This window comes from Mizuhopecten yessoensis, unplaced genomic scaffold, assembly GCF_002113885.1.
Source record: "Mizuhopecten yessoensis strain PY_sf001 unplaced genomic scaffold, ASM211388v2 scaffold715603, whole genome shotgun sequence".
NCBI lineage: Eukaryota > Metazoa > Mollusca > Bivalvia > Pectinida > Pectinidae > Mizuhopecten > Mizuhopecten yessoensis.
The window spans coordinates 1-25,374 of record NW_018479699.1 but is presented as its reverse complement, the minus strand read 5'-3'; the positions used below and the strand labels follow the sequence as shown (position 1 = coordinate 25,374).

At 35.1% G+C, this 25,374-nt stretch overlaps 3 protein-coding genes across 6 annotated transcripts; 1 reads left to right on the top strand and 2 right to left on the bottom strand.

Annotated features, from left to right (window-relative positions):
• Nucleotides 1-6: 6 nt before the first annotated feature.
• LOC110441149 (transmembrane protein 42-like) lies at nucleotides 7-4,922 on the bottom strand. Of its 2 annotated transcripts, none has more exons than XM_021484248.1 (4): nucleotides 4,836-4,922; nucleotides 3,081-3,282; nucleotides 1,004-1,150; nucleotides 7-536 (listed from the first exon to the last, which is right to left on the bottom strand). In XM_021484248.1, exons 2-4 carry the CDS (start codon nucleotides 3,243-3,245, stop codon nucleotides 399-401), a joined length of 450 nt encoding a protein of 149 aa, XP_021339923.1. In that variant the 5' UTR covers nucleotides 3,246-3,282; nucleotides 4,836-4,922; the 3' UTR covers nucleotides 7-398. The 2 variants fall into 2 exon arrangements, with proteins under 2 accessions (XP_021339923.1, XP_021339922.1); XM_021484247.1 differs by having other exon boundaries at nucleotides 4,856-4,900.
• A 175-nt stretch (nucleotides 4,923-5,097) lies between these two features.
• On the top strand, nucleotides 5,098-12,169 carry LOC110441148 (ER membrane protein complex subunit 8-like). Of its 3 annotated transcripts, none has more exons than XR_002461835.1 (6): nucleotides 5,098-5,311; nucleotides 6,936-7,012; nucleotides 8,164-8,233; nucleotides 8,541-8,632; nucleotides 9,289-9,785; nucleotides 10,664-12,169. XR_002461835.1 is itself a non-coding variant. In XM_021484246.1 (5 exons), the coding sequence occupies exons 1-5, from the start codon at nucleotides 5,108-5,110 to the stop codon at nucleotides 9,440-9,442; spliced, it is 597 nt and encodes a 198-aa protein (XP_021339921.1). In that variant the 5' UTR covers nucleotides 5,098-5,107; the 3' UTR covers nucleotides 9,443-9,974. The 3 variants fall into 3 exon arrangements, 1 of the variants encoding a protein (XP_021339921.1); XR_002461834.1 differs by having other exon boundaries at nucleotides 9,289-9,829; XM_021484246.1 differs by lacking the exon at nucleotides 10,664-12,169 and having other exon boundaries at nucleotides 9,289-9,974.
• A 5,506-nt stretch (nucleotides 12,170-17,675) lies between these two features.
• LOC110441151 (apolipophorins-like) lies at nucleotides 17,676-25,368 on the bottom strand. The gene is made up of 6 exons (XM_021484249.1): nucleotides 25,293-25,368; nucleotides 20,706-20,826; nucleotides 20,379-20,587; nucleotides 18,817-19,165; nucleotides 18,359-18,558; nucleotides 17,676-18,076 (listed from the first exon to the last, which is right to left on the bottom strand). The coding sequence occupies exons 1-6, from the start codon at nucleotides 25,341-25,343 to the stop codon at nucleotides 17,786-17,788; spliced, it is 1,221 nt and encodes a 406-aa protein (XP_021339924.1). The 5' UTR covers nucleotides 25,344-25,368; the 3' UTR covers nucleotides 17,676-17,785.
• Nucleotides 25,369-25,374: the final 6 nt, after the last annotated feature.

Genomic DNA, 25,374 nt, shown 5'->3' with positions numbered 1-25,374 from the left:
AATGTCTAGTACTAGTACTGTATACCAGGGCATATGAGTGTAACAAATCTTAGGAACTTTCTTGAAAACTTGTTACTGTTTCCGTGAAATGTACAAATCTTTGTGGCCACACCAGCAGAGTGTGTTGTCAATATATCCATGAAACAGCAAAAGCAAAATCTTTGAGATCTTTCAAATTACCAGTCTAGTAGCTGCCTCTGTGAAATTCATAATTCATTGCAATCTTTCTGGTGGAGCATCTACATGCTGCCTCTGTGAAATTAATGAATCTACATTCCCTCAGTGGAATTATAAATCTTTATGACCCGCTCTTCTGGAGACAGTCTGGTCGTTGTCTTTGTGACATTTATAAATCTTTGTGACCCTTCTGGAGAGTCTGGTCGTTGTCTTTGTGACATTTATAAATCCTTGTGACCCTTTTGGATAGTCTGGTCGCTACCTCTGTGAATCAGCATGAGGCCTGACAGGATGAGAAGTGAACCAATCCACCACTTCAGCGACAGTATTTCATGGAAAAACATCCAACCAATGAGCGCCTGTCATTTAAAACATACAAAAAAAAAAAATAACACTGCAATGATTGTATATTATCCTCATTTAATTTCATTGATTCCATTTGATTATGTTTTTGCACAAAAAGGATTAATAAACCTAAATGCAGGACATACATATATATATGAAAATCTGTAACTTACAGATATCGTTTGTAAATAGAAGTCTTATGAATACTCTTTAACACAGGTATTTGTGTAAATACAATTCCATGAGAAATCTATTTTACACAAATATTACTGTGGATACCTTTTCATAGATATATACTACAAACAAAAAAATGTGTTTCAAATTTTAAGTCTCGTGTAATAATGTTGGTATATGGTACAACTGATTGTCCAAAATCAGCCATAACAAATACTAATGAGACGCTGTAATCTATGAAAGGTGCATAAAGCAGAAACACATTTTGTTATTGTTTTGTTTAAGCTCATATCTTGTTGAAACTTACACTGACTATGAAGTTGGTTGCAGTGTTGATGACAGTGGCCTCTAGTGAGGATGGACACAACTGTAGACTCTTTGTAAAACATGTCCACATCAGGGCATTACTGACAAATATCAGTCCAAAACACAGACCTTGTAGGTACCACATCACCTGTTGGAGCAGAACACAAAAATCGCAAGGTAACAACCGTCTGACAGTGAATCAAAGAGACTTAAGATGAAGTGAAAGCAATACTGCACAGGAACGATTAAATAGCGTGTTGATTCTTATGACTATACAAGTATACAGCCACATGAAACTGATATAAAGGCGGTAGCAGTTATTGATGGAATAAAAAATTCAACCAGAATTTACACATGGTGATAGGGGAAAAGTAAACATATCATCTGTCCTGAGATAAGTTTGGAGACCCATCACATCATCCTTAGCTGTATGTTAGCTTTATCTTCTATCTGTTGTGTCAGCAGTAAATGCATTTTGTGGTAATTTTTGACCAAAACTTTATACTTCATGGTTTGATATCATCTTTTCAAAGTGAGGTAAGTCATTTGACCTATTGACTAGGAAAACCTCTTCTGAAATTTAAGAACATTCACAGGTAAGAACCTGGAGAAAGCAGCTTGTAAATTAGAGAAAGTTCTCCCTACTGACAGTTACTTCTGATGGAAATGATAATAATCCTAAACTGTTAATATATATATGTTTATATATGTTAATTATATGGCAGAATGGTAGCCATCTTGTTCTTCTGATCAGTTTCAAAATTAAACGGGCATAATTAAGGACTGAAGAAAGACGACACATGAAATTTAGAAAGATCTGTGTATTCTTCATGCCCAGCAATTTCGTACATGGTTAAGGCACACTTCCAATTATACAAAATTAGCTTATCCTGCAAGTCTCTAGGCCAAATTTGGTTTAAACCCATTCTTATCGAAGGAGAAAGATTTTATAAGTTTCTATTGTTTCCCCTTTTGGACCCCTTCCCTCTGCCAAGAAAGCCACAGCCTCCTTTTATACAATATTTTGTCCCCTTTACCTACAGATGATCTACAACAAATTTGGTGATACTCCCTCTAATCATACAGAGGAGAAAGCTTTTCAAGGATTTACTTCTATTTCTCCTATTGAGCCCCACCCCTCAGTCCCCAGGGGGCACATCCTCTGTTTATACAGATTTGAATCCCCTTTGCCCACAGATGCTCTAAAACTAGTTTGGTTAAAATATCTTCATTGGTACAAAAGTAGGAATTAAATATTTTCCTCTATATTCCTTATTTGGCCCCACCCCTCTGCCCAAAAGAGGGGAGGGGGGCACATCCTCCATTTATACAAAATTGACTCCCCATTGGTAAGGAAGGCAAAGGTTTGAGGCCCTAGGTGGGTGGGGCACACCCTAATTGTTTATACAAAATTGAGTCTCCTTTGCCCAAAGATGCTCTTGTACAAATTTTGTCAAAAACCCTCCATTGGTTTAGAAAAAGAAAACTTTGCAGATTTCCCTCTTTTATCCTATTTGGCCCCACCCTTGTGGGGGGGGGGGGGCAAACAATTTACTCTCTGTATAAACAAAATTGAACACCATTTGGCCAAGGATACTCCAGACCTTATTTGGTAAAAATCCACTTATCTGTTACGGACTAGTAGCCTTTTAATGGAAAAAGTTGACGGATTGACGACAGATGATGGATGCTGCGCCATGGCATAACCTCACTTAGCCCTTCAGGCCAGGTGAGCTGAAAAGGAACTTTAACTTTCAAAAACCAAGATGGCTTCCCCTCATCTTAATATTTTAACACATTTCATCATTTGACCTTAATTTGGTTCAAGTAATTTTTCCAGCAAGCTAGAAGCCAATTAAAATTACACTAAATATTACAAATCTTGAGTAAAAGTTGTTTGAAGTTTTTAACAATTTATTAGCCCATGTAAATTAACCTAACTTGAAAGTGGCCATGGTCATGATCACAGCAACCTACAAATCACATATCACTACAACATCATCACTCGTGAGACCTTATGGATCTTTTGAAGATACCAAATACTGTTTATAACATATTTGACATTCCATCTTCCCTACCTTGCCACACACAGTTATATCCACCACAACCTCACATCCCTGGAGGATGATGTCACCATTAAAAGCAAGTTTGGCAAACACTGAGCCCAGGGCAGCCATAGTTCCTGCTAGAAGAGCCATCAGATTGCCCTCGCCACGCCCACTTCGGTTGTACTGTTTCTCCATTCTTGATGCTAGTTTTAATCCTCTTGACTTGGAGATCCTGAATGAGAATATACATTTTGTTTTTGAAAATCAAACTTCCACTATCTTTCATTTTCATTAATACCAATTTAATCAAATTCATTAATGGGATTAATGCCACTATCGCTCGCTAGGTGGTGTTGTAGATTTTGAAACTAAAATAGCCAGTAAAAGGTGACGCCAATGACTACAAATGACCTGTTGTTCGCGTCAAAAAAATATATAGCATCATCACTCCCAAACAATAACAACAAAAGAAAGGTTAAGTCAGAAACTAAGAACACAACGACAAATTGAAACGATACTGTATTTTTAAAAAATGGATCTATGCAAACCAGGTGTTTTCTGTAGCACATATTAAACCTGTCATAATGTCTCCAATGAAATGCAAGAAATTAAATCAGTCATCTAAGATCTAAGACCGAACAGTCTTCACCTAATTACATACAGACCAGCACTGTATTGTAGTAGAGCTATAATAGTATTGGTTCAGAAATGTATTTTAGCACTGCATCTGTATAGCCAATTTCTGATCAACTGTAGAACCTTTATCATCCTCATTTGAGAGCATCAAAAAATAAATTTATACTCAATGGAAATAATAATATTTTGATAGACTAAATCTACATTTTTGGTTTACCTACAATATCTAGAATATACAATGAATAATCATGATCTGTAGGCATTGACAAAAATATATATCTCTGAGTTTATACACTTTTTTAGACTAAAATCCTTAAATTACAGAATTAAATTTCATTTTTTAGATATGAAGTGAAAAATGGGCACATAATGACCAACAGCTTTTAATTTTCATAGGTGACACACAACTATGGAGATCTTGAGAATGGTTTTGTTTTGTTTTGTTTAGCGTCCTATCAACAGGTATGGATGTGGGAGATCTTGAGAAGAAATATAAAATAGTTACAACTTTGACTTGAAGTCAGAACTGCCAAAATCAAGATAGCTGTCTCAGGTGGCCATCATGTTTTTCCGATCAGTCCCAAAAATTAATATGTATGAGTATGGGCGACTGAAAAACTTCTTGTTAAATTTGAGAAAGACATTGGGAGCCTCTTGTACTTTCTGACAATTTAGCGCTGACATTATTTTACTCTGGTGCCCTCACAAACATCTTGGTTTTCCGATTTACAGTCCCAAAATTCAATGTGTATCTAGGGACCATGGGAAATTTTCAAAGGAGATTCCTCAAGCACTTTCTAATAAATATCACTAACAAACTTTAAAAATCAAAATTCAAGATGGCCGCATGTCAGCCATCTTGATTTTCTTATCAGACCCGTTATTCGACATGCATAACCAGGGACCATGGGGAACCTTCATGTACAATAATATACAGGGCTAACAAACTTTGACAAAGTCAAGATGGCTGCTTATCGGCCATCTTGGTTTTCTGATTGGTCCCAAAATTCGATATGCATAAATACTAAATTAGGGACGCTGGGGAACCTTGTTCAATTTCATTTCAGTGGCGCTATCATATGCTCCATGAAAATCCAAAAGGAAAGATAGAGATGCATGAAATATAGAGTGAAAAACTCTCGATATGACCTGGAATACTTGATATGCACTTTGATACATGGATGTCTCCATCAATATCTATGTGCGCTGACATATTGCATCTCCGCATCAAATAATATAGGGCCTACTACTTTTATTTTGTTTTATTTCTGAAATCTTTCTATGCACATTCATGTTTATCAAATTGTCGTAAAATAGTGAATTCTTTAAGAAATTATCTCTGATATTTTTATTAATAAAACATTATAAAAAAATACATAATCCGGAAGCCGTAATTTTCTCCGCGGCTTACCGGTGCGAAAATGGCGGAGATCACAGTCAGCATGCGAGCATACTGTAAATTGCTACTACATGCCGCAAAATATCCTCATTGTTCTGTAAATGGCGTACTATTAGCCGAAAATTCTAAGTCTAAAGAACATAGAAATTTAAGATTTGTAGACTGTGTCCCATTATTCCATCTCACACTCGGCCTATCGCCAATGTTGGAGGCAGCACTTCTTCAGGTAACCGGTAACTGTAGTGTAGTACTAAATAGTGATACAAGGGCCGTTTTCGTTTAAACGGTTCAACCGGTCTATATCTGTATGGAATACACTGCTAGATCCCAATTAAGGTTATATTGCAGCGGGTGAGAGAGAGCAGATGTAAGTAATCGCGCGATTCGAGGGCTGATTTAACCGCGCCTCGATATTGTCACAATTCACAACTGAGTCACTTATAGGTGGTTCCAGTCTGTGGTTTCTAACTAGGAACGAGTTCCTGTACTGTTCAGACCTACTTGATGGAACGATGAAACCTCTGTTGTTTAAACGGGCTGAACGGTCGACAATGTTAGTGGTATCAAAGTCCGTATATGATTTGGCACGGATGTTCCTGCTTTGTTTGCAGGCTGACATGACTGGCAGCAACCCCTCAACGACTTTGTAGTAGTAAGTCAGCCTGATGTTGTGGTGGTAACTACAGCTCGGTCGGACCACAGTTGTTTGTTTATTAAATAATGTCGGACCTAGTAATGCTGCTTTCAGGCGAGCCTTGCAAGGCCTGCATACACATTTGCATGTCCGCCAGGATTAATACCCGAAATTGTTACATTTAAAACGGACAAACCGGTTGTTCCGCATAAACGAACAGGCCCTGGCCTTCTCTGCCCCGGCAATAAATACTGTCTAAATATTCAAAATCATTTCAATCTAAAAAGGTTTATAGTATATTCTCGATTTATATTATCATCGTCATCGATGCTTCTCTTTCATATATTAAAGCCACACCCCTTGTCTACTAATATTAATACCTTTACTCTCCATCTAGTGCAGTCGGGGAAACTGCTGTGCCACACCCCATCAATCAGGGTACAGATGTCTGAATCCTAGACGTTTCGGTACCAAGTTTATTGGTTTCCTCAGATACATTACAATGTATATCACGAGGTATCATGATCAAAGTACAATAATACACATTTGTAAAGACAAAATGGATGGCAACTTCACGAAACCGTATGCATGATACATTATCAATAGCTGATACTTGTACTTTATGCTTACAACAGTCTGTTAATTTTTTCCAACAAAAAGCAAATTCCATTTAATACTGTTTTTGTTACCAAATGACAAAAAGACCACTCATTTTAAATTGAGAGGGACAATTTTCTATGGTGTGAAGGAATGTACTTTTCTCTAAGCTCTACAGTATAACATTTGTACATTTCAATAAATGTAACAGGTTGTTATTTTTTCAATGCATCCGCCAGGAGTCGAACCCGGTACCTCTGGTTTGTTAGTCTTATGCTCTACCAAATGAGCTAAAGAGAAATTCTCCCTAGCCGAGGCGGTAGGGAACAGCTAGTATTTTACCAGGGTGACATACTCCCCATCAAGGAAAGCGTGCGAAAATACTTATGAAGTGTTGCTCCGAACCGAAAGAAGAAGAACTTGTCCCAAGTTTTCAAGGGGTCTAAACTTTCTGGCAAATCAACATTTGTTAGATGTATTATGTCAGGAAACATAAAAAACAATTAGAGCATTGAAATAGAAATTAATTTCAAGTATGAAAATCACTTGTCATTGTCTAAAGCTTGAGCTATATTGTAAGTAGAAGATGGAATTAAAATAAAATTATTTTCTGTTGTAGATCGATGGATACTGTAAAAGTGCTGGATATGTGATAGCAGGCTATTACCAGGCTAATGAAAACTATTCAGATTCCGAGTAAGTTGGTTTCATATTTTAGAAAAAGCCATGGACATTTATATTTACAGGGCATGTACAAGCAGACTAAAAATATTAACAAGGCAAATACATTTGGTCATTGCTAATGTTTCCAAGTCGTGCCTCGGAACTGTTTGCCTTGTTGATTGTTTCAGTAGGAATACCTAAATGATGCACAATGTCTTCACAATAAGGAACCTTTATGTACAGTTAAAAATGATAAAATCTGCAGGATTGTGTGTTTGGAAGGGAATATGCCATTGTAATGTCATGCAGAAGTAAAATTGCAAAGAATTTATGATGTCATAAATACTTTACTTGTAATTATGATTTCACAGTAGAGGCATGCAAGACTCCATGACATCACAATACAAAGTAAGGGGATAACGTCCTATTTACAGCATCACAGAACCTTAATGTTCTAGTTCACTGACATCATTCATGCATTTTAAGTTATTCATTTAAAACTTATGTCATTCCTTAATCATTTACCTGTACAGTTTGCATGACTGATCCAAACAGATAACTTATCCAAAGTACATCTTAAGCTCGGTTGAACAGGCACCAGAACAAGGTCACTTTGACCTACATTTCATTAAGAACTTGTCTGGAAGATATCTATAGTACCTTTATATTTGGTATGGATGTAAATCTTGTGAAGACAAAAAAGTGTCATGCAGCTAAATTAGGTCATTCTGACCTTTTACGTACATAGAGGATCTGTGTTTCCCTTCATATTAGATTTATGTACAAGTTTTGGACTTTTGCGAGCAAATATGAAAAATCCAAAGCGAGTATCATCAATTTAATATGAAGGGAAACGAATGACAGATTCTTTTTATTATATAATAATACTAAGTAAACTGTATAATTGTGATCTGAAATAAATATTTTGCACTTGGCCGCCTCTGAAATGATAAAAATTGTGTCCGCTTCACAATGACGTGATCATGACATCACATTGATTGTTCCTATTCAATTTTGACGTCATTTCCGGAGTGATATTACACACGTTACATAAACATAATTCATGTGATGGCTTGATGACACTGCATAACACGGTATTCATATGATAAATTACATTAGCAAATTGTCTGCTCTGCTTTCCAATAAGAGATCTGCTAACCAGTGACTGCTGTTTTGTCCCACAGATTGAACTGTATTGCCCGAGTTGTAGGGAGAAGGGTCAGTGAGAACTGCCAGGACTCGTGTATATTTATGGTGAGTGTCGTTCTTATGTGCATAATATTTACATGTCTGTCATGTGTTACAATCTGTGTTTGTATGTAGCTTTAGTTCAGTAGACCTTTACAGTTCTTGTGAGCTGGCCTTGAGATAATTTCAGCGCTATGTAAATGTTAACTACAGTATGAGAGGATAGTTTTACAAACCTCTCAATGGCAGCTTTTGTTGGATGTCCCTAAAGGTTATAGGTCATCGAGAAAGCACGATAAAGCTTATACATGTACATTGTACTAGGGAGTTTTCACAATATACCCTGCAAATCTGTCCTTTTTTCTGCTTTCAGATTGATAATAAAAGAGTTTCTCCAGAATCTGTTGCAGAGGTCTATAGAACATATTCCTTAAAAGACACATCTTGGAGAGAAAATGAAAAAAGGTGGGTACATTTGTTTTTTATTCCTCATCCCCACACCAAGAGCTACATAGATCTGTCACACTCCAGTGTCATCACTATGCTTTTCTTGCTGTGGTGATTGAAATTAATGCCCCAACAGAATAATGGAGTGGGCATTACGACCCCACAGCATAAAGCTTGATTGGCAGAAGGTGCACTGCTGGCAGGGTATTCATAACTCACAGATTTTGCCAGTTTTGAAATGAGAACATTTATTAGTATGATTCCTTACTCACCCTATAACAATGTGTCTCTTTTGTTTCGAAGATATTATTTAGTCACGATTATTGGATTATCAGACCTGATGGTGGCGTCGACGCTTCCTTGTATTAGCTAGCATGGTCATTTGCTTCAATTAAAATAAGTTGATATATTTATCTGTTGAAAAAAAGGGAATTTAGATGTTCTCGGACAAACTGTTGGTGTTTGCAGATGTTTTCATGCTAAGTGATGAAGTAATGATGATAGCGGCCTAATAACAAGCATTTGTAGTATTGAGTAGCTATAGGCATTGAGATAATTTTACATTTAAATATTCATTGTTCACACAGAGGTAACACATATTTCAAACAATGTAATAGGATATGTTGACAAATCGATGATGAATATGTTTAACTATTATAAACGGGTTTTTTCAGATCAACAGTTGATGAAGAGACAATGGAGACAGCAGCCACGTTGCTCACATCGGGTGCTTACACACAACTCACAGACTTTGATAATCACTTTGATGATTTGACAAATGACTGGCTGAACACACCCATCAATGATATGATCAAACGGTGTACATGAGTACTGAACAGAACAACATTAACAAAATGCAGGATTGATATTGCCCGGCCCTTTTACACTGGTAGGAGTTGGTGCAATATACTGTCCTTTCACTTATGTGGAATACTATGGGTTAAAAGAAAGTGGTTGGCAAGTCAGACAAATTCTTCCCATACCTACCCTGCTTTTCCTATCAGGAACTGTTCCTTCCTCTGATCAAGACTAGTCCATGGTGATAGGGGTGGCAGGGTTCATCTGATAGGCTGCAGAAGAAATTGGACAACAGAATAGTTGACATATATAAAATCTGATAGCGTTGTGTTCAGTTCTTTCTGGCAATGAATTCTTCATTAGTGTGTGGTAGGTCAACTAGAGGCTGACATTGAGGTGTGTGTTAGTGTGTGGTAGGTCAACTAGAGGCTGCTATTGAGGTGTGTGATAGGTCAACTAGAGGCTGACATTGAGGTGTGTGTTAGTTAGTCCGAATTATTCTGACGTTTTTTATCGACTTTTTTCATATCGGTCTGTCGTCGATGAACGTCAGAACTCCGGCCCTCTATAATATGCGGGAAATATGCGACACGCGCCCGGAGCGCACTTCAAACTGTTATTTTAGAAACAAATCGTCACTTTCACACACATGACGCACATGGATCGAAAGATCTATTCTTTCTGCACAAGATGAACATGCATAACATGCCTCAAACAACCAATACAATCACTAAAAACATATTTTTTTAAACTTACTCTGTTTTACTCTCGTTTTTTGATAGCCCCGCCTTCTAATGCCACATGACTAAAATCTCGCCGGCATACGTCATAACGTTGGGAAATACCTTCGGTAACGCGAGATCTCGTCAAGTCATGTGGCATTGCTCATGGCCTAATTTCCATTAAAAACATGGGTTGGTATAGAAAACGTTGGAAAATACTTTTCGTAATGATCTTTGAAATATGTTATTGATACCACCTAGTGCATAAAGAATAGATCTTTCGATCCTTGTGCGACATGTGTGTGAAAGTGACGATTTGTTTCTAAAATAACAGTTTGAAGTGCGCTCTGGGCGCGGGGCGCATATTTCCCGCATTTTATAGAGGGCCGGAGTTCTGACGTTAATCGACGACAGACCGTTATGAAACAAGTCGATAAAACGTCAGATTAATTCGGACTANCGACAGACCGTTATGAAACAAGTCGATAAAACGTCAGATTAATTCGGACTATGTGTTAGTGTGTGGTAGGTCAACTAGAGGCTGACATTGAGGTGTGTGTTAGTGTGTGGTAGGTCAACTAGAGGCTGACATTGAGGTGTGTGTTAGTGTGTGATAGGTCAACTAGAGGCTGCCATTGAGGTGTGTGTTAGTGTGTGATAGGTCAACTAGAGGCTCACATGATTTTGTACCATTCCAACCTATTCTGTATGATAACTGGGTTTTCAGTTCAGGAGCCACATGTAAGTGTTCAATAAAGGTTGGATCTTCCCTATTCAACATAGATATATGTATGTTTTGTTGCAAGTTTTGGCCAAATTTTCAAGAAGTCTTTAATATTTACAGGTCCATAAGGTTTTTACTATCAGAATACCAAACAAATAAGGTGTTTAGCAAACACATAGTAATCATTGTTGATTGCTGGTACAGAGTCTAAATCTGAATGAGTCGGTATACAGGTTCTTTAGCAGTATGTGTTATTTAATTACATGTATATATATACAATGAGAGAGATGGATATATGTGATACTTAACACCATCTGTAAATCACTAGATCGCCAGCAACATTCACTAGAATTTAAATTTGTGAAAGGAACAAGGACGGCTGTATGTTTCTTGTTAAGTTCTATTTGATATTCACATGATATTTGAATTCACTAATGTCTACTCACAGCTTGTAGTTCAAAAACATATATATGGAATGTGGTGATTTAAAAAAAAAATGCAGATGTAATTATATTTTGATTTGTATAAGAATGCAAGTACTCAGATGTTTATTTATATAACGATGTAGGTGTATATGTACTTGGATGTAGATTTACATAAGTTTGTAGACAAAAGTACCCAGATGTTGATTTATGTAAAAATGTAGGTGTCAGTACCCAGATGTTATGTATTCAATACTTATGCACACTTGTCATTGTAACTACACAAAATCACACATTGATTTAGTCCTGTAAATTAAATGTTGTTGTCAATATTGTCGTCCAGAACTTATTTCATCCAACAATTTGTACATTGCAGTCAAACCTCTTCTGAGTGACAAGCGTAACATTTTCAACATGATTGTTATACTTGTTTTGTTTGTGATGCCCATTAGCCCTTTCACCCCTATGTAACTTCAGTAGACTCTTCCATGCATTGATTTGGATGAGTCCATTATGGTCTACAGTGGTGAAAGTGTTAATCAATAGCATACAAATTTATTGATATGTGTGCTACTTGTCTTCATACTTTGACTTGGTACATAATGCTAAAATGAAATTATGATAACTAAAAAACTGACCATTAGATCAGTATTCCGTTTCTCCCAAATCTATGGCAAGTCACCACTATTACTTTTACACATTATTTTGATTCTGCTTTGTTTTTTGCCTGTTCCCTTTGTTTAGGTAGCAGGTTGTATGCCAGTGAGCTGGTATTGGATTCAATGTCAGGTTGTGGTTTGAGGTATTCCCATTATTCTCTCTATTCTTCAGCTTGTACTATAGATTGAGAAGCTCAGGATTTAGTGCCAATAAAAGGGTATTTAGCAAGTTCCTTAGTTAAGTAGTTGATTTTTTAGCATCAAGACCTATCCATTTTGTTCATGCATTACCTTTTAGTTGTTTAACGAGGATGACAGATATCCCAAAAGCAGTCAATGATGAAGCAGTTTTAACAAGTCCTGGTTGTATTAACAGTAATATAACTTATCTTTACCAAGCTAGGGGAATGCTACACTGTTAGCATTTCTGTTCATCATTTACTGTAAATAAACAAGCATTGAATCACCTATATACGTAAACTGAAACTAATATGAAGCTCTCTTCTAGTATTCACATAAATAGTTGTAACGTTACCTGTTCTTAACATTTTGCCAAAACACCCATTTCCAGAGATTCACACAAATGTCTGAATATTGAAATATCATTAAAGTCACTAGTTAAATCAATGGTCCTTTTGTTCTGCTCCCCAGTATCGCAACACACAGTTCTTAACTCTTCAGGAAGTTCTTAACTTGTATATTGTTATATATAAACTCTTCTCTCAAGTGGTTATTAGCTCACCTGTCCGAAGGGCAAGTGAGCTTATGCCATGGTGCGGCATCCGGCGTCAACTTTTTACTTAAACAACTTCTTTTCAGTAACCAAAAGGCCTATGATGATGATATTTGGCCAGTAGCATCCTGGATCCAAGGGCTACCAAGTTTGTTCAAATGAATGACCTTCATCCATTTTCAAGGTCACAGGGGTCAAATATGTTTAAATCTTTGAACGACTTCTGAAGAACCAAGAGGCCTAGGGTGATGGTATTTGGCCAGTGACATGCTGGGATGAAGAGCTACCAAGTTTGTTAAAACAAATGACCTTCACCCATTTTCAAGGTCACAAGGGTCAAATATGTTAAAATCTTTGAACGACTTCTGATGAATAACCAAGAGGGAAAGGATAATGTTATTTGGTCAGTAATATGCTGGGATGAAGGGCTACCAAGTTTGTTCAAACGAATGACCTTCATCTATTTTCAAGGTCACAATGGTCAAACATGTTAAATACCTTTCAACAACTTCTTCTCAGTAACTAAAAGGCTAAGGGTGATGATATTTGACCAGTATCATGCTTGGATGGAGGGCTACCAAGTTTATTCAAACAAATGACCTTCACCCATTTTCAAGGTTTCAGGGGTCAAATATGTTTATAACCTTTAAACAACTTCTTCTGAACTACCAAGAGGCCTAGGGTTATGACATTTGCCAGTTAGATGCTTGGATGAAGGGCTACCAAATATGGTCAAATGAATGAACTTCGCTCATATCCAAGGTCACAGGGGTCAAATATGTTAAAAACTTTGAACGACTTCTGCTGAATAACAAAGAGGCCTAGGGTGATGATATTTGGCCTTTAGAATGCTGGGATGAAGCGCTACCAAGTTTGTTAAAATGAATGACCTTGACAATTATTCAAGGTCACGATGGTCAAATATGTTTAAAACCTTTAAACGACCTCTTCTCAATAAGCAAAAGGCTAAGGGTTATGATATTTGGCCATTAACATGCTGGGATTAAGGACTACCAGGTTTTTTCAAATGAATGACCTTCGCCCATATGCAAGATCACAGTGGTCAATATATGTTTAAATCTTTAAATGACTTGTTCTGTATAACCAAAAGGTCCAGGGTAGTGATATTTTGCCAGAAGCATGCTTGGTTGGACGACTATAAACTCTGCTCAACCTTATGTCCTTGTTCGACATTCAAGGTCACACGCCTCATATGTTTAAATCTTTTAATAGGTTCTTATGAGTCAAACACTGATATTCTGCCTGTAGCTGTATTATAGTCCAATTTAAAGATTATTTGTGAGATTAATACCAGGTGGGCGATTCAGGCCCATTGGGCCTCTTGTTTTAAAACAAAATCTGGAATTTATTTGATTTCAAATCAAGAACGGATTTCATAATCTTGACCCCTTTTATTCAAGTAAAGAACCATTGTGAAACTGAAGCCTGGATATTTACATGTATGTAAACATGGTCATAAGTCTGTACTTCAGACAAATAAATTGTGTTCAAATCAATTGTTTGTATTTTATTCATAATTTAATAGCACAAATACTTGCATATGACATTACACCATCAAGTGCTTTCGCAATTAGTAGACAGTCTTGTTCACTATTTAACTGACATGGAAGATAGATTCACGTGGAATTGCTTGCATTTGTAGCAAAATATTGACCCACTTTTTTATTATTAAAAACGAATGACAAGAGAAGAATCGGAATTATGCAAATTAATAGGAATATAGCAGGACATTATAGAAGACAATGATAATAAATTGGAATATATGACCATTGACAAAACCAAAGTATGAACAATAATATTATATTATGACCTTTGACAAACCAAATGGTCCTACAATATCGCCATAACAAACTTACCTTTGACGGCTCCAATATCCTACAATCTATGACGGACACGTGCACGTCCACATTATTCCCAATCAACTCAAATATAATAACATTTCACTTCGCCTAGATATTCTCAATTCATGACTAGTCTCGTGTCACTTGATTTATATATTGCAAACTCATTATTGTATCGTACTTGATAACCCTAAAGTATTATTGTATCGCATTTGTCTCTGACATACCTAGATAACCCTAACCTATTATTGTATCGTACTTGTCTGACATACCTAGATAACCCTAACTTATTATTGAATGGTACTTGTCTGACATACCTAGATAACCCTAACCTATTATTGTATCGTACTTGTCTGACATACCTAGATAACCCTAACTCATTATTGTATCGTCCTTGTCTCTGACATACCTAGATAACCCTAACTTATTATTGTATGGTACTTGTCTGACATACCTAGATAACCCTAACTTATTATTGTATCGTACATGTCTCTGACATACCTAGATAACCCTAACTTATTATTGTATCGTATTTGTCTATGACATACCTAGATAACACTAACTTATTATTGTATCATACTTGTCTCTGACATACCTAGATAACCCTAACTTATTATTGTATCGTACTTGTCTCTGACATACCTAGATAACCCTAACGTATTATTGTATCGTATTTGTCTCTGACATACCTAGATAACCCTAACGTATTATTGTATCGTATTTGTCTCTGACATACCTAGATAACCCTAACTTATTATAGTATCGTACTTGTCTCTGACATACCTAGATAACCCTAACTTATTATTGTATGGTACCTGTCTCTGACATACCTAGATAACCCTAACTCATTATTGTATCGTATTTGTCTATGACATACCAAGATAACCCTAACTTATTATTGTATCGTACTTGTCTCTGACATACCTAGATAACACTAACTTATTATTGTATCGTACCTGTCTCTGACATACCTAGATAACACTAACCTATTATTGTATCGTACTTGTCTCTGACATACCTAGATAACCCTAACTCATTATTGTATCGTATTTGTCTATGAAATACCAAGATAACCCTAACTTATTATTGTATCGTACTTGTCTCTGACATACCAAGATAACACTAACTTATTATTGTATCGTACCTGTCTCTGACATTCCTAGATAACACTAACCTATTATTGTATCGTGCTTGTCTCTGACATACCTAGATACCCCTAACGTATTATTGTATCGTCCTTGTCTCTGACCTACCTAGATAACCCTAACGTATTATTGTATCGTACTTGTCTCTGACATACATAGATAACACTACCTTATTATTGTATCGTACCTGTCTCTGACATTCCTAGATAACACTAACCTATTATTGTATCGTGCTTGTCTCTGACATACCTAGATACCCCTAACTTATTATTGTATCGTACCTGTCTCTGACATACCTAGATAGCCCTAACGTATTATTGTATGGTACCTGTCTCTGACATACCTAGATAACACTAACCTATTATTGTATCGTACTTGTCTCTGACATACCTAGATAACCCTAACTTATTATTGTATCGTACCTGTCTCTGACATACCTAGATAACCCTAACGTATTATTGTATGGTACCTGTCTCTGACATACCTAGATAACCCTGACCTATTATTGTATCGTACCTGTCTCTGACATACCTAGATAACCCTAACTTATTATTGTATCGTATTTGTCTCTGACATACCTAGATAACACTAACCTATTACTGTATCGTACCTGTCTCTGACATACCTAGATAACCCTAACTTATTATTGTATCGTATTTGTCTCTGACATACCTAGATAACACTAACTTATTATTGTATCGTACTTGTCTCTGACATACCTAGACCATCCAAGCTCATCGTTATAACTTAATAACCTCAGCATACAATGGAAGAAGAAAAAGAAAAAAATCCTTCATTATAAAGATTTTTGGCATATCCAGATATCGCAGTAGCCTCACAACACTGACATATCGGCCTTTGACATGCATATACATCGATCGTCGTCCCACAAGCCAACACTGTAACAGAAATTGTTCATAATTGATTTCTTCAATGTATTCTCACCACACAGGTTCTCGCGCTGAGGACGTAACATTACTTGGGCTTGACATAGATCACATGTCGGTTTTCAATTCGAAGATGAAGCAGTAGACGCTTACCCTTCCGGAACACATGGTCCTATAATCCTTGTATCTTCATTTTGTCATATTTTGCCTTTGTGTTTAGTTCAAATTATGGTTACACTGACTTTAGTTTTTGTCTCTGAACTGCCTTACGTTTTTGCTTGGTAACTTCTGATCTACCATAATTTAAAGTAAGTAATTGATCTACCGCAAAATACTGTTATTGAATGATATATCATCGATGTTTGTTGCTTGATGACCTCTGACCTGTATGTACCATGCATACTGTTATTAGCATACGCCGTATTTCATACAACAATGACTAGATTGATTCATGGAGCCAGTTGTATCCAGGCTCATTAACTTAATGGTAAAGCGAGTCCAGATTTCATTAAATGTTTATTTTCTCATTTTTTTTTTGTTACTTCTTTTTCTTTCTTTTTAATATGCGCATGTTTCAAGTGAGAATGATCATTTGAAATTTCGAGAGTCGTACATATTCAGTTTTCCATTTGACTAATCCTGAAAATATCACCGATATATATATACATGTATATACCATATATATACATGTATATATATATATGACTTTAACATGTCACCGATATATATATATGATTTAACATGTCACCGAGATATATAGAAATTGATGACTTTAACATGTCATCAAAATTATGGTGATTCCGGTGGATACCACAAAGCCCCGAACTCTTTTTGTTTAATTTCTTGATTAACCAACATATCAACTAGTGTTGATTGGTGACACATCAACTAGTGTTGATTGGTGACACATCAACTAGTGTTGATTGGTGACACATCAATTAGTGTTAATTGGTGACACATCAACTAGTGTTGATTGGTGACACATCAACTAGTGTTGATTGGTGACACATCAACTAGTGTTGATTGGTGACATACACCTCTATAATGCTTTTCTATATAAAAACCAATCATTATCTTGTTACGAATGAGCGAACACTAACAAAAGTATTGCATGCATAAATTTTTTATTTATTGAAACAATTTCGACCTCACAAATTTTTAATTATTATTTTCTATTATCACACCTTTACATTTCATTAGTTACTCAATGTTCAATGTTTTAACGACATCTTTCATTGACCTCCCAGGTATCCGCGAAAGACGTGACGTCAGTTGCGAGTTGTCTTGAGGGCATCATCATGTCGTTGTGACGTTCGTTGTCGTAGGTCCCCAGTAGTCCTCCTGTCTTTCCATAGTACCAACCACTCAGTCCGATTTCGTATTTATCACTTGGCACGTTATGACGGACGGTGAATCCATGTCCACTCACTGTGACGTCATCACCCTCATTGACGACAGTTATGTCCTCGTTGTGATATGACATTTCCACAATGGCTCCATCCACTCTTAACTGGAAGCAGACAATTCGATATATATGATTACCATAAACAAGTACTGGAATAACAACATTTACCATTGATAGAGTCCCGGAGTATTACTCAGTAAATGCTCAGATTAGACAGTTTTTCTTCTAATTGTTAAACCTGTAATGTCAGCAAAAACAGGTTATATACATGTACTTGTCCTATAATGAAATTTTTCAAGCACTTTAAGATCATTATTTATGTAAATCAGAAATTGCTTCATTATCATATAGAAGATATTAACGTCCCTCGTTGATAGATAACCTCACCTTGTTCTTTGGTAGGAGTTGTACAGCGTGTTTGGTAGTGGTTATGATAACCCTTCTCTTCTGTTTCCCCATGTAGTCGAGGACGATGGAAAAGTTACCATCCATATAGTCGCCAGCCAGCACGTAGCTACACCTGCCGTTGAACTGGTACGTTTTCCCGTCAAATGTTGTGAATGTGTTGCCCTCTACGGTTCCGAAAGCTGAAGAGTAATTACACAAATATAGATTGAATCCAAACTATCCAATATCTTAAGACAACGATAACTTTCGTTAAAAAAACTAACTTTCAACAGATAAATCATTTTCAGTTTTGACGTGGAAATATATATATGTAAAGCAACAACTTTACTAATTGATTTTGATTAAAAAGCCACACGATATATCATTATCTAAACATCACTTTCCTTCTCCCTCGAAGAGTCGTTAATGACTTTCATTAATACATTGAGGATAATTACCATCAAAAGGTGGCATCCAGGTGCTGAAATCTGAGGATGGTATATAATCGTAGATGGATCTCAATTCACTTATGTCGGGCACGTACGACCGAATGTTGTTGTAGTGTTGGATGACGTCAATGCCTGGTAGAGTTTTCAGAGATTTCATGGGTACAACGAGGTAAGTGTCAGCTTGAACTTCGCCATTTACAGGGTCGAACACAGTTATCTTTGTCTTCTCAAGGTCAGTGATGACAGTTTTCAGCGCTTCAATTTCATCCTCAATTATTTCCATGACGTGATCGTACACACTTGCGAGTGCGGCCTTGGTATTCTCTTCAACTTCCCAGAATTTGTAAGCGGCAGCAGCCTGTATTTGTATAGAAAGACTGCGTTAATGATGTTGCATGTTTTTACGGCATATGGTTTAAGGTTTAATGCTGTCTGTTCACAAAAAGAAATCTCACATCATTGTAATACCACATTTTTTTGTATACAGTAGGAGTATGTTAAATTGTAAATACAGTGTTATGTACCTCTGATTATACTGATACTGTAAGTAAGATTGTAAACACTATCAATGTATATCTGATTATACTGATACTGTAAGTAAGATTGTAAACACTGTTATGTATCTCTGATTACACTGACGTGTAAGTTAGATTGTAAACACTGTTATGGATCTCTGATAACACTGACGTGTAAGTTAGATTGTAAACACTGTTGGGTATCTATGATAACACTGACGTGTAAGTTAGATTGTAAACACTGTTGAGTATCTATGATAACACTGACGTGTAAGTTAGATTGTAAACACTATTATATATCTCTGATTACACTGACGTGTAAGTAAGATTGTAAACACTGTTATGTATCTCTGATTATACTGATACTGTAAGCTAGAATGTAAACACTGTTATGCATCTCTGATTACACTGACGTGTAAGTTAGATTGGAAACACTGTTATGGATCTCTGATTACACTGACGGGTAAGTTAGATTGTAAACACTGTTGGGTATCTATGATACCACTGACGTGTAAGTTAGATTGTAAAAACTGTTATGTATCTCTGATAACACTGACGTGTAAGCTAGATTGTAAACACTGTTATGGATCTCTGATTACACTTACGTGTAAGTTAGATTGTAAACACTATTATATATCTCTGATTACACTGACGTGTAAGTTAGATTGGAAACACTGTTATGGATCTCTGATTACACTGACGTGTACGTTAGATTGTAAACACTGTTATGGATCTCTGATAACACTGACGTGTAAGTTAGATTGTAAACACTGTTATGGATATCTGATTACACTGACGTGTACGTTAGATTGTAATCACTGTTATGGCTCTCTGATTACACTGACGTGTACGTTTGATTGTAAATGCTTTTAGGTGTATTTGATTACGCAATGACGTGTACGTTTGAAATATATTACGTGTCTCCCATATTGTATATTTGAATAAATTCATGGACAATATTTTGAAGAAGTTATTAGTTATAAATGTACATTGCACATTACTTTACATATACATTAGCCTGCTATGTTATAGGGAAAAGACATCATGATGACATACTTTGGATTGAATGAAGTCTACTTCCGGTCGGTCCAACAGTCCGTACAGGGCGGAGTTTATCTGTTCTCTCCCATTGTACAGGGTGGACGTGTATCGCTGAGCTAAGTCGTTGATAGATGGCAATTGGTTAGTGACCTTTGAGACATAGTCGTTGTATTTAGCTTTTGCCAGACGCAGAGTATCCGTGTTCAACGGTTGGGCAATAGCATCTACAGAAAGAGCAGTGATATCATTGTTACGGAACCAGTTATATAGCAATATAAAACGTACGGACGTTCAATGAAAAGACCCAAGTAGTTATACAAAGAATATGTATATGAGACGTACTGGTCATATGGTCGTGGTAGGGTTTGAATGTCAGGAGGGCTGTTGTCGAAAGTTCCCCAAGTTTCACATCCAATGCATTCATCATGGTAGCAAAGTTCCTTCTTGATTCCTGTCCAATCGCCTGCAAATACCAAACCAAAAAGTGATGATTACAACATTTTAAATCATTTGTTTTGGTGCGTTTCTCCTTCAGTTCGAGTTTTGGATTTCAAGATTCAAGATAGCCAATGCGTCACCTATTTTGCCTGTACACATTTTGTGTCCACAAGTATTCGGTAGATTAAAATGGTATCTTTCACGAACAATTAATATTTTTATCCTTGTTAAATAATTATAAAATAACCGATCCAGAACTAGAAAAAAATATTTAGCTATAAAACACAATGCATAAACTACCAAAGGATGAGAACCAGTAAAAGATGTTGTCTTCATAGATACATCATGTAAAATATCATATGAGTATACATATATCATGTAAAATATCATATGAGTATACATACATCATGTAAAATATCATGAGTATACATATATCATGTAAAATATCATATGAGTATACATACATCATGTAAACATATCATCTCACAGGAGTCACAGCTTTGATTTTTTTTCCTTGCTTGGGATGAGTTCTGGAGTTCAGTATCTGAGAAGTTTCTTTTTTACCAAACATTACTTATAACTAAACGTTACATACTGTATACATTTACATCACACCACAAAGACATAAACTATTACAAGGCAATATATATATCCATATATATATTCTGACTTAATAATAATTTCTATCTACATTTCTATTTAAGTGAACTTCAATCTAACTAAATATAAAAATTGTATAGATATAATTATATTGTATATAAGTCAGCTATTCTTTTAATATCAGGATATGAAATGTGTATAAACATGTATACATAGTATACAAGTAAATCCATTTAAAATAAAATATTGTGTATTATATGTAGGTGTTTTTATTGTTAAACTCCTTCACTCTTTATATATGTTTTCAATTGTATTTCATGCATAAACATATATGGATATATATAGAGTCCTATAACCTATAAACAATCTGCTATACAAATGTAGGGGGAAGCTTTACTACCTAAGAAAGTAAGAAATCTTATTTTAAAATAGTTACATCTTTATGTCATATGGATAGGTTGTAATTTATCAATGTTGTTATTTTTATGTAAATACATTTTCCCACTCTTCCCATATTTGGGACATGTATTTATGTGAACAATTTTTTCGATTGTATATCTTTGTGCAATAAATTCTTTTAACACGTTGAAGTTAACTCTGTCTTGTCTTTTTGATGCACAAAAAATAAAGTATTTTGTAAGTAATATAAGGAAGTTGAGAGGTTGTGATGTGACAATGTTAACTGTATGTCCAAACAATATCATTTTCAAATCAAAAACTACTGTTTTATTTGTTTTTTGTTTTATCCATTCTTCTAGTTTGGTCCAAATGACCTGAGCTTCATTACATTCCCAAAACATATGTTCTAAATCTTCTACATTATTTTTGCATAGGTTACACTTGTCATTATTTGTTATGCCAATCTTTTCCAAATATTTATTTACTGGTAGAATTTGATTTTGAATTGTATACTGGAACCATTGTAGTTTTGTATCTTTGGTAGTCTTAAAGGGTTGTAAATAAATTGTATTCCAGTTCAAATATTGGAAAATAGGATTTGTTTTCCATTTAATTTCTGATGTATTGACTATGTTTTTGTGGTTTTGCTCTGTAAGTGCATAATATAAATCTCCACTGCCTTTTTTTTTACTTTTAAATAGAATTTGAGTGTGTAAAGATAAATAAGGTCTTACATTAGTATTGTTATTCAGATATACCTTACATTTTTTAATCACAGATTTAATGGATGCACACAGACTCTTGTAACTTAAAAAAATATTCGATATTACAGAAAACTTGTCTTTGGATTCTTCAAAATTTAAAAATGCTCCATCTCCTTTCATTATGTTAACTTCTGTATTTACACCTTTCTTATGCCAGTCTTCAAAATAAATGTATTGATTCCCTATCTTAAAGTTAGAATTGTACCATAAAGGGGAGGTAAGAAGGTCAGTTTTGGTTCTTATTTTATTTAGTTTTGACACTTTTATCCATGTATTTAGGACTTCTTTCCAAAATAAATTTGTTATATTTAAGTTTTCAAAGAAACCTTCACCAAATTTTGAAAGGCACTGTATGGGACATATTCCATGTTCAAAAATGTTTTTCCATTCCCTTTCACTAGATGTCAAAAGTCTTCTTACCCAAGTAGATTTTAAACTATCAATAAAGTTCCCTATATCTATCATTTTTAAACCTCCTTTATTGTATTGTTTAATTAGAGTGTTCCTTTCCACTTTATCAACAGGTCCTTGCCATATAAATTTAAAAAAGTAGAATTCAATGTTTTAATAAAAGCTCTGTCTGGATTCGGTATAGTCATAAAGAGATGAATCATTTTTGAAAGTATTAATGTTTTTAAAACAGCTATTCTACCTATTGATGTAAGTATTCTTTTAGACCATTGTAGTAATGATTGATTTAAATTTTGTATAGCTTTATGATAGTTAATGTTAATCATTTCATCTAAGTTGACAGAGTAGTCTATTCCAAGAAGGTTAAATTTTGTAATCCCCCATTTTAATTTCCATCTATGGTGGAAGACGTATTGACTGATTTTTTTACTTCATATCCATATCAATTGTGTTTTGTCACTATTCACCTAAAGACCTGATATTTGTGCAAATAATTCTAACATTTGAGTGCCACATTGAAAGATTTCCTAGAACCATTTAAAATAAGAGATGTGTTATCTGCAAACTGTGAGAGCTTGTGTTCTTTTTTCCCTCCTTTATACCCTTAATTTTTGCATTGTTTTTAACCATAATTGCCAATATTTCTGCCACAAGTATAAAAAGATATGGTGAGACAGGGTCGCCCTGACGACAACCGCGTTCTATAGTGAAAAATTCTGATAACCTACCATTTTGTATAATAGCTGATGAAGTGTCTTTATATAGTGTATTGATCCAATGTCTGATACTCGGTCCAAAATTAAAAAAAAGAGATTACTTTGTCTAGAAACTTCTATGATACCGAGTCGAAGGCCTTTTCAAAATCTATTAAAACCAATAATCCAGGAATGTCATTATTTTCTGTATAATTCATTATGTCATATATTAATCTAGTATTCTCTCCAATAAAACTACCCTTTAAAAAACCTGTTTGTGTATCTGAAATTATAAAATCTAAAATTGTTTTCATTCTGTCGACTACGCATGCTGAGGCTAATTTGTAAATTGTATTTAATAATGTAATAGGCCTCCAGTTTTTTTAAAACATTATCTTGGTTTTTCTCCTTTTGGAATACATGTAATAATACCTAGCCTTTGATTTGTGGAGAAAGATCCTTTAGTACATCCCTGGTTTAGTGATCTCAATATAAAATATTTAAGTTCTGGCCATTTTTTTTTAAATTCTGCAGGAAAGCCATCTGTTCCAGGCGATTTATAGTTTTTCATATTTTTTTAAAGCTTTTCCAAGCTCTTCTTCTGTTAAATTTCCTTCTAGTGTTTCTTTTTGATTGTCTGTTAATTTATTTAAATCAAATTCTTTAAGTAAGTTGTCTAGATCAACATCTTCTATACCCTCAGACTGTTCACTGTAAAGTTTTGTGTAAAATGCTTCTATTTCTTTCAGGATTTCCTTTTGTTCAGTAGTTATTTCTCCATCAACTTTTTCTAGTTTATATATTGTTTTGTTAGTAAAATTTTTAGACTCCAGACTGCAGAAGTATTTTGTCACATTTTCCCCCTCTTCTATCTAGTTATCTTTAGACCTTATCAGATGTCCTTTCATTATTGTTTGTCTGATGGTTTCTAATTCTCTTTTTTTTGGTGTAAAATATCAAATTTATTTGCTAAATTGTCTTCAGATTCTATCCTATTTATATTTTCCATTAATATACTTTTTCTTGTCTTTTTGTCTTTTTTGCCTTCTGTATTGCATGAGAAATACTTGTGTTTCTTATTTCCATCAGTAGAGTTTCTAAAAAAAAGGTGGTCGTCGATTGAAAATCTAATATCTTTATTGTCAATTTCTTCTATATTTCCATCATATGTACTATCTGCATATTGTTTCTTTATACGTTCAATTGTATCTTTTACCTTCATATTCATATTCATTATGTTAAATTTCCATAGTTCCTTACCCTGTTCAAAATTGTTAGTCTTTATTTCTAATGTAATGATCGAATGGTCTGTTCTATATCCTGGTTTAATATCTGCTTTATCTACTAAATTTAAAAGATTATCAGTTGTAAGGAAGAAATCTAGCCTAGCTTGCATAATTGTTTTTTTTCCCTCCATGAGTACCTACGGAAGTCTGGATGTAGTATCCTAAAACAGTCAGATAGGTTTTATTCTTCAACTATATCAAGTATGTTTTGCCTATGATTATAGGTATCTTTTTTGAGCATCATTCTAATACTAGTACTTTACTATAGTAAAATAATCATTTCCATGAAGTCGACATTTCTCGATATACTTATTAAAGTCAAAGTAAAGTATTTACCTGCAGTAGTTCCCTTCCACTAACAATGTACTCGTCAACGGAATCCTTCATCGGGTATGACACACGTGAAGAGGCCGCAGTT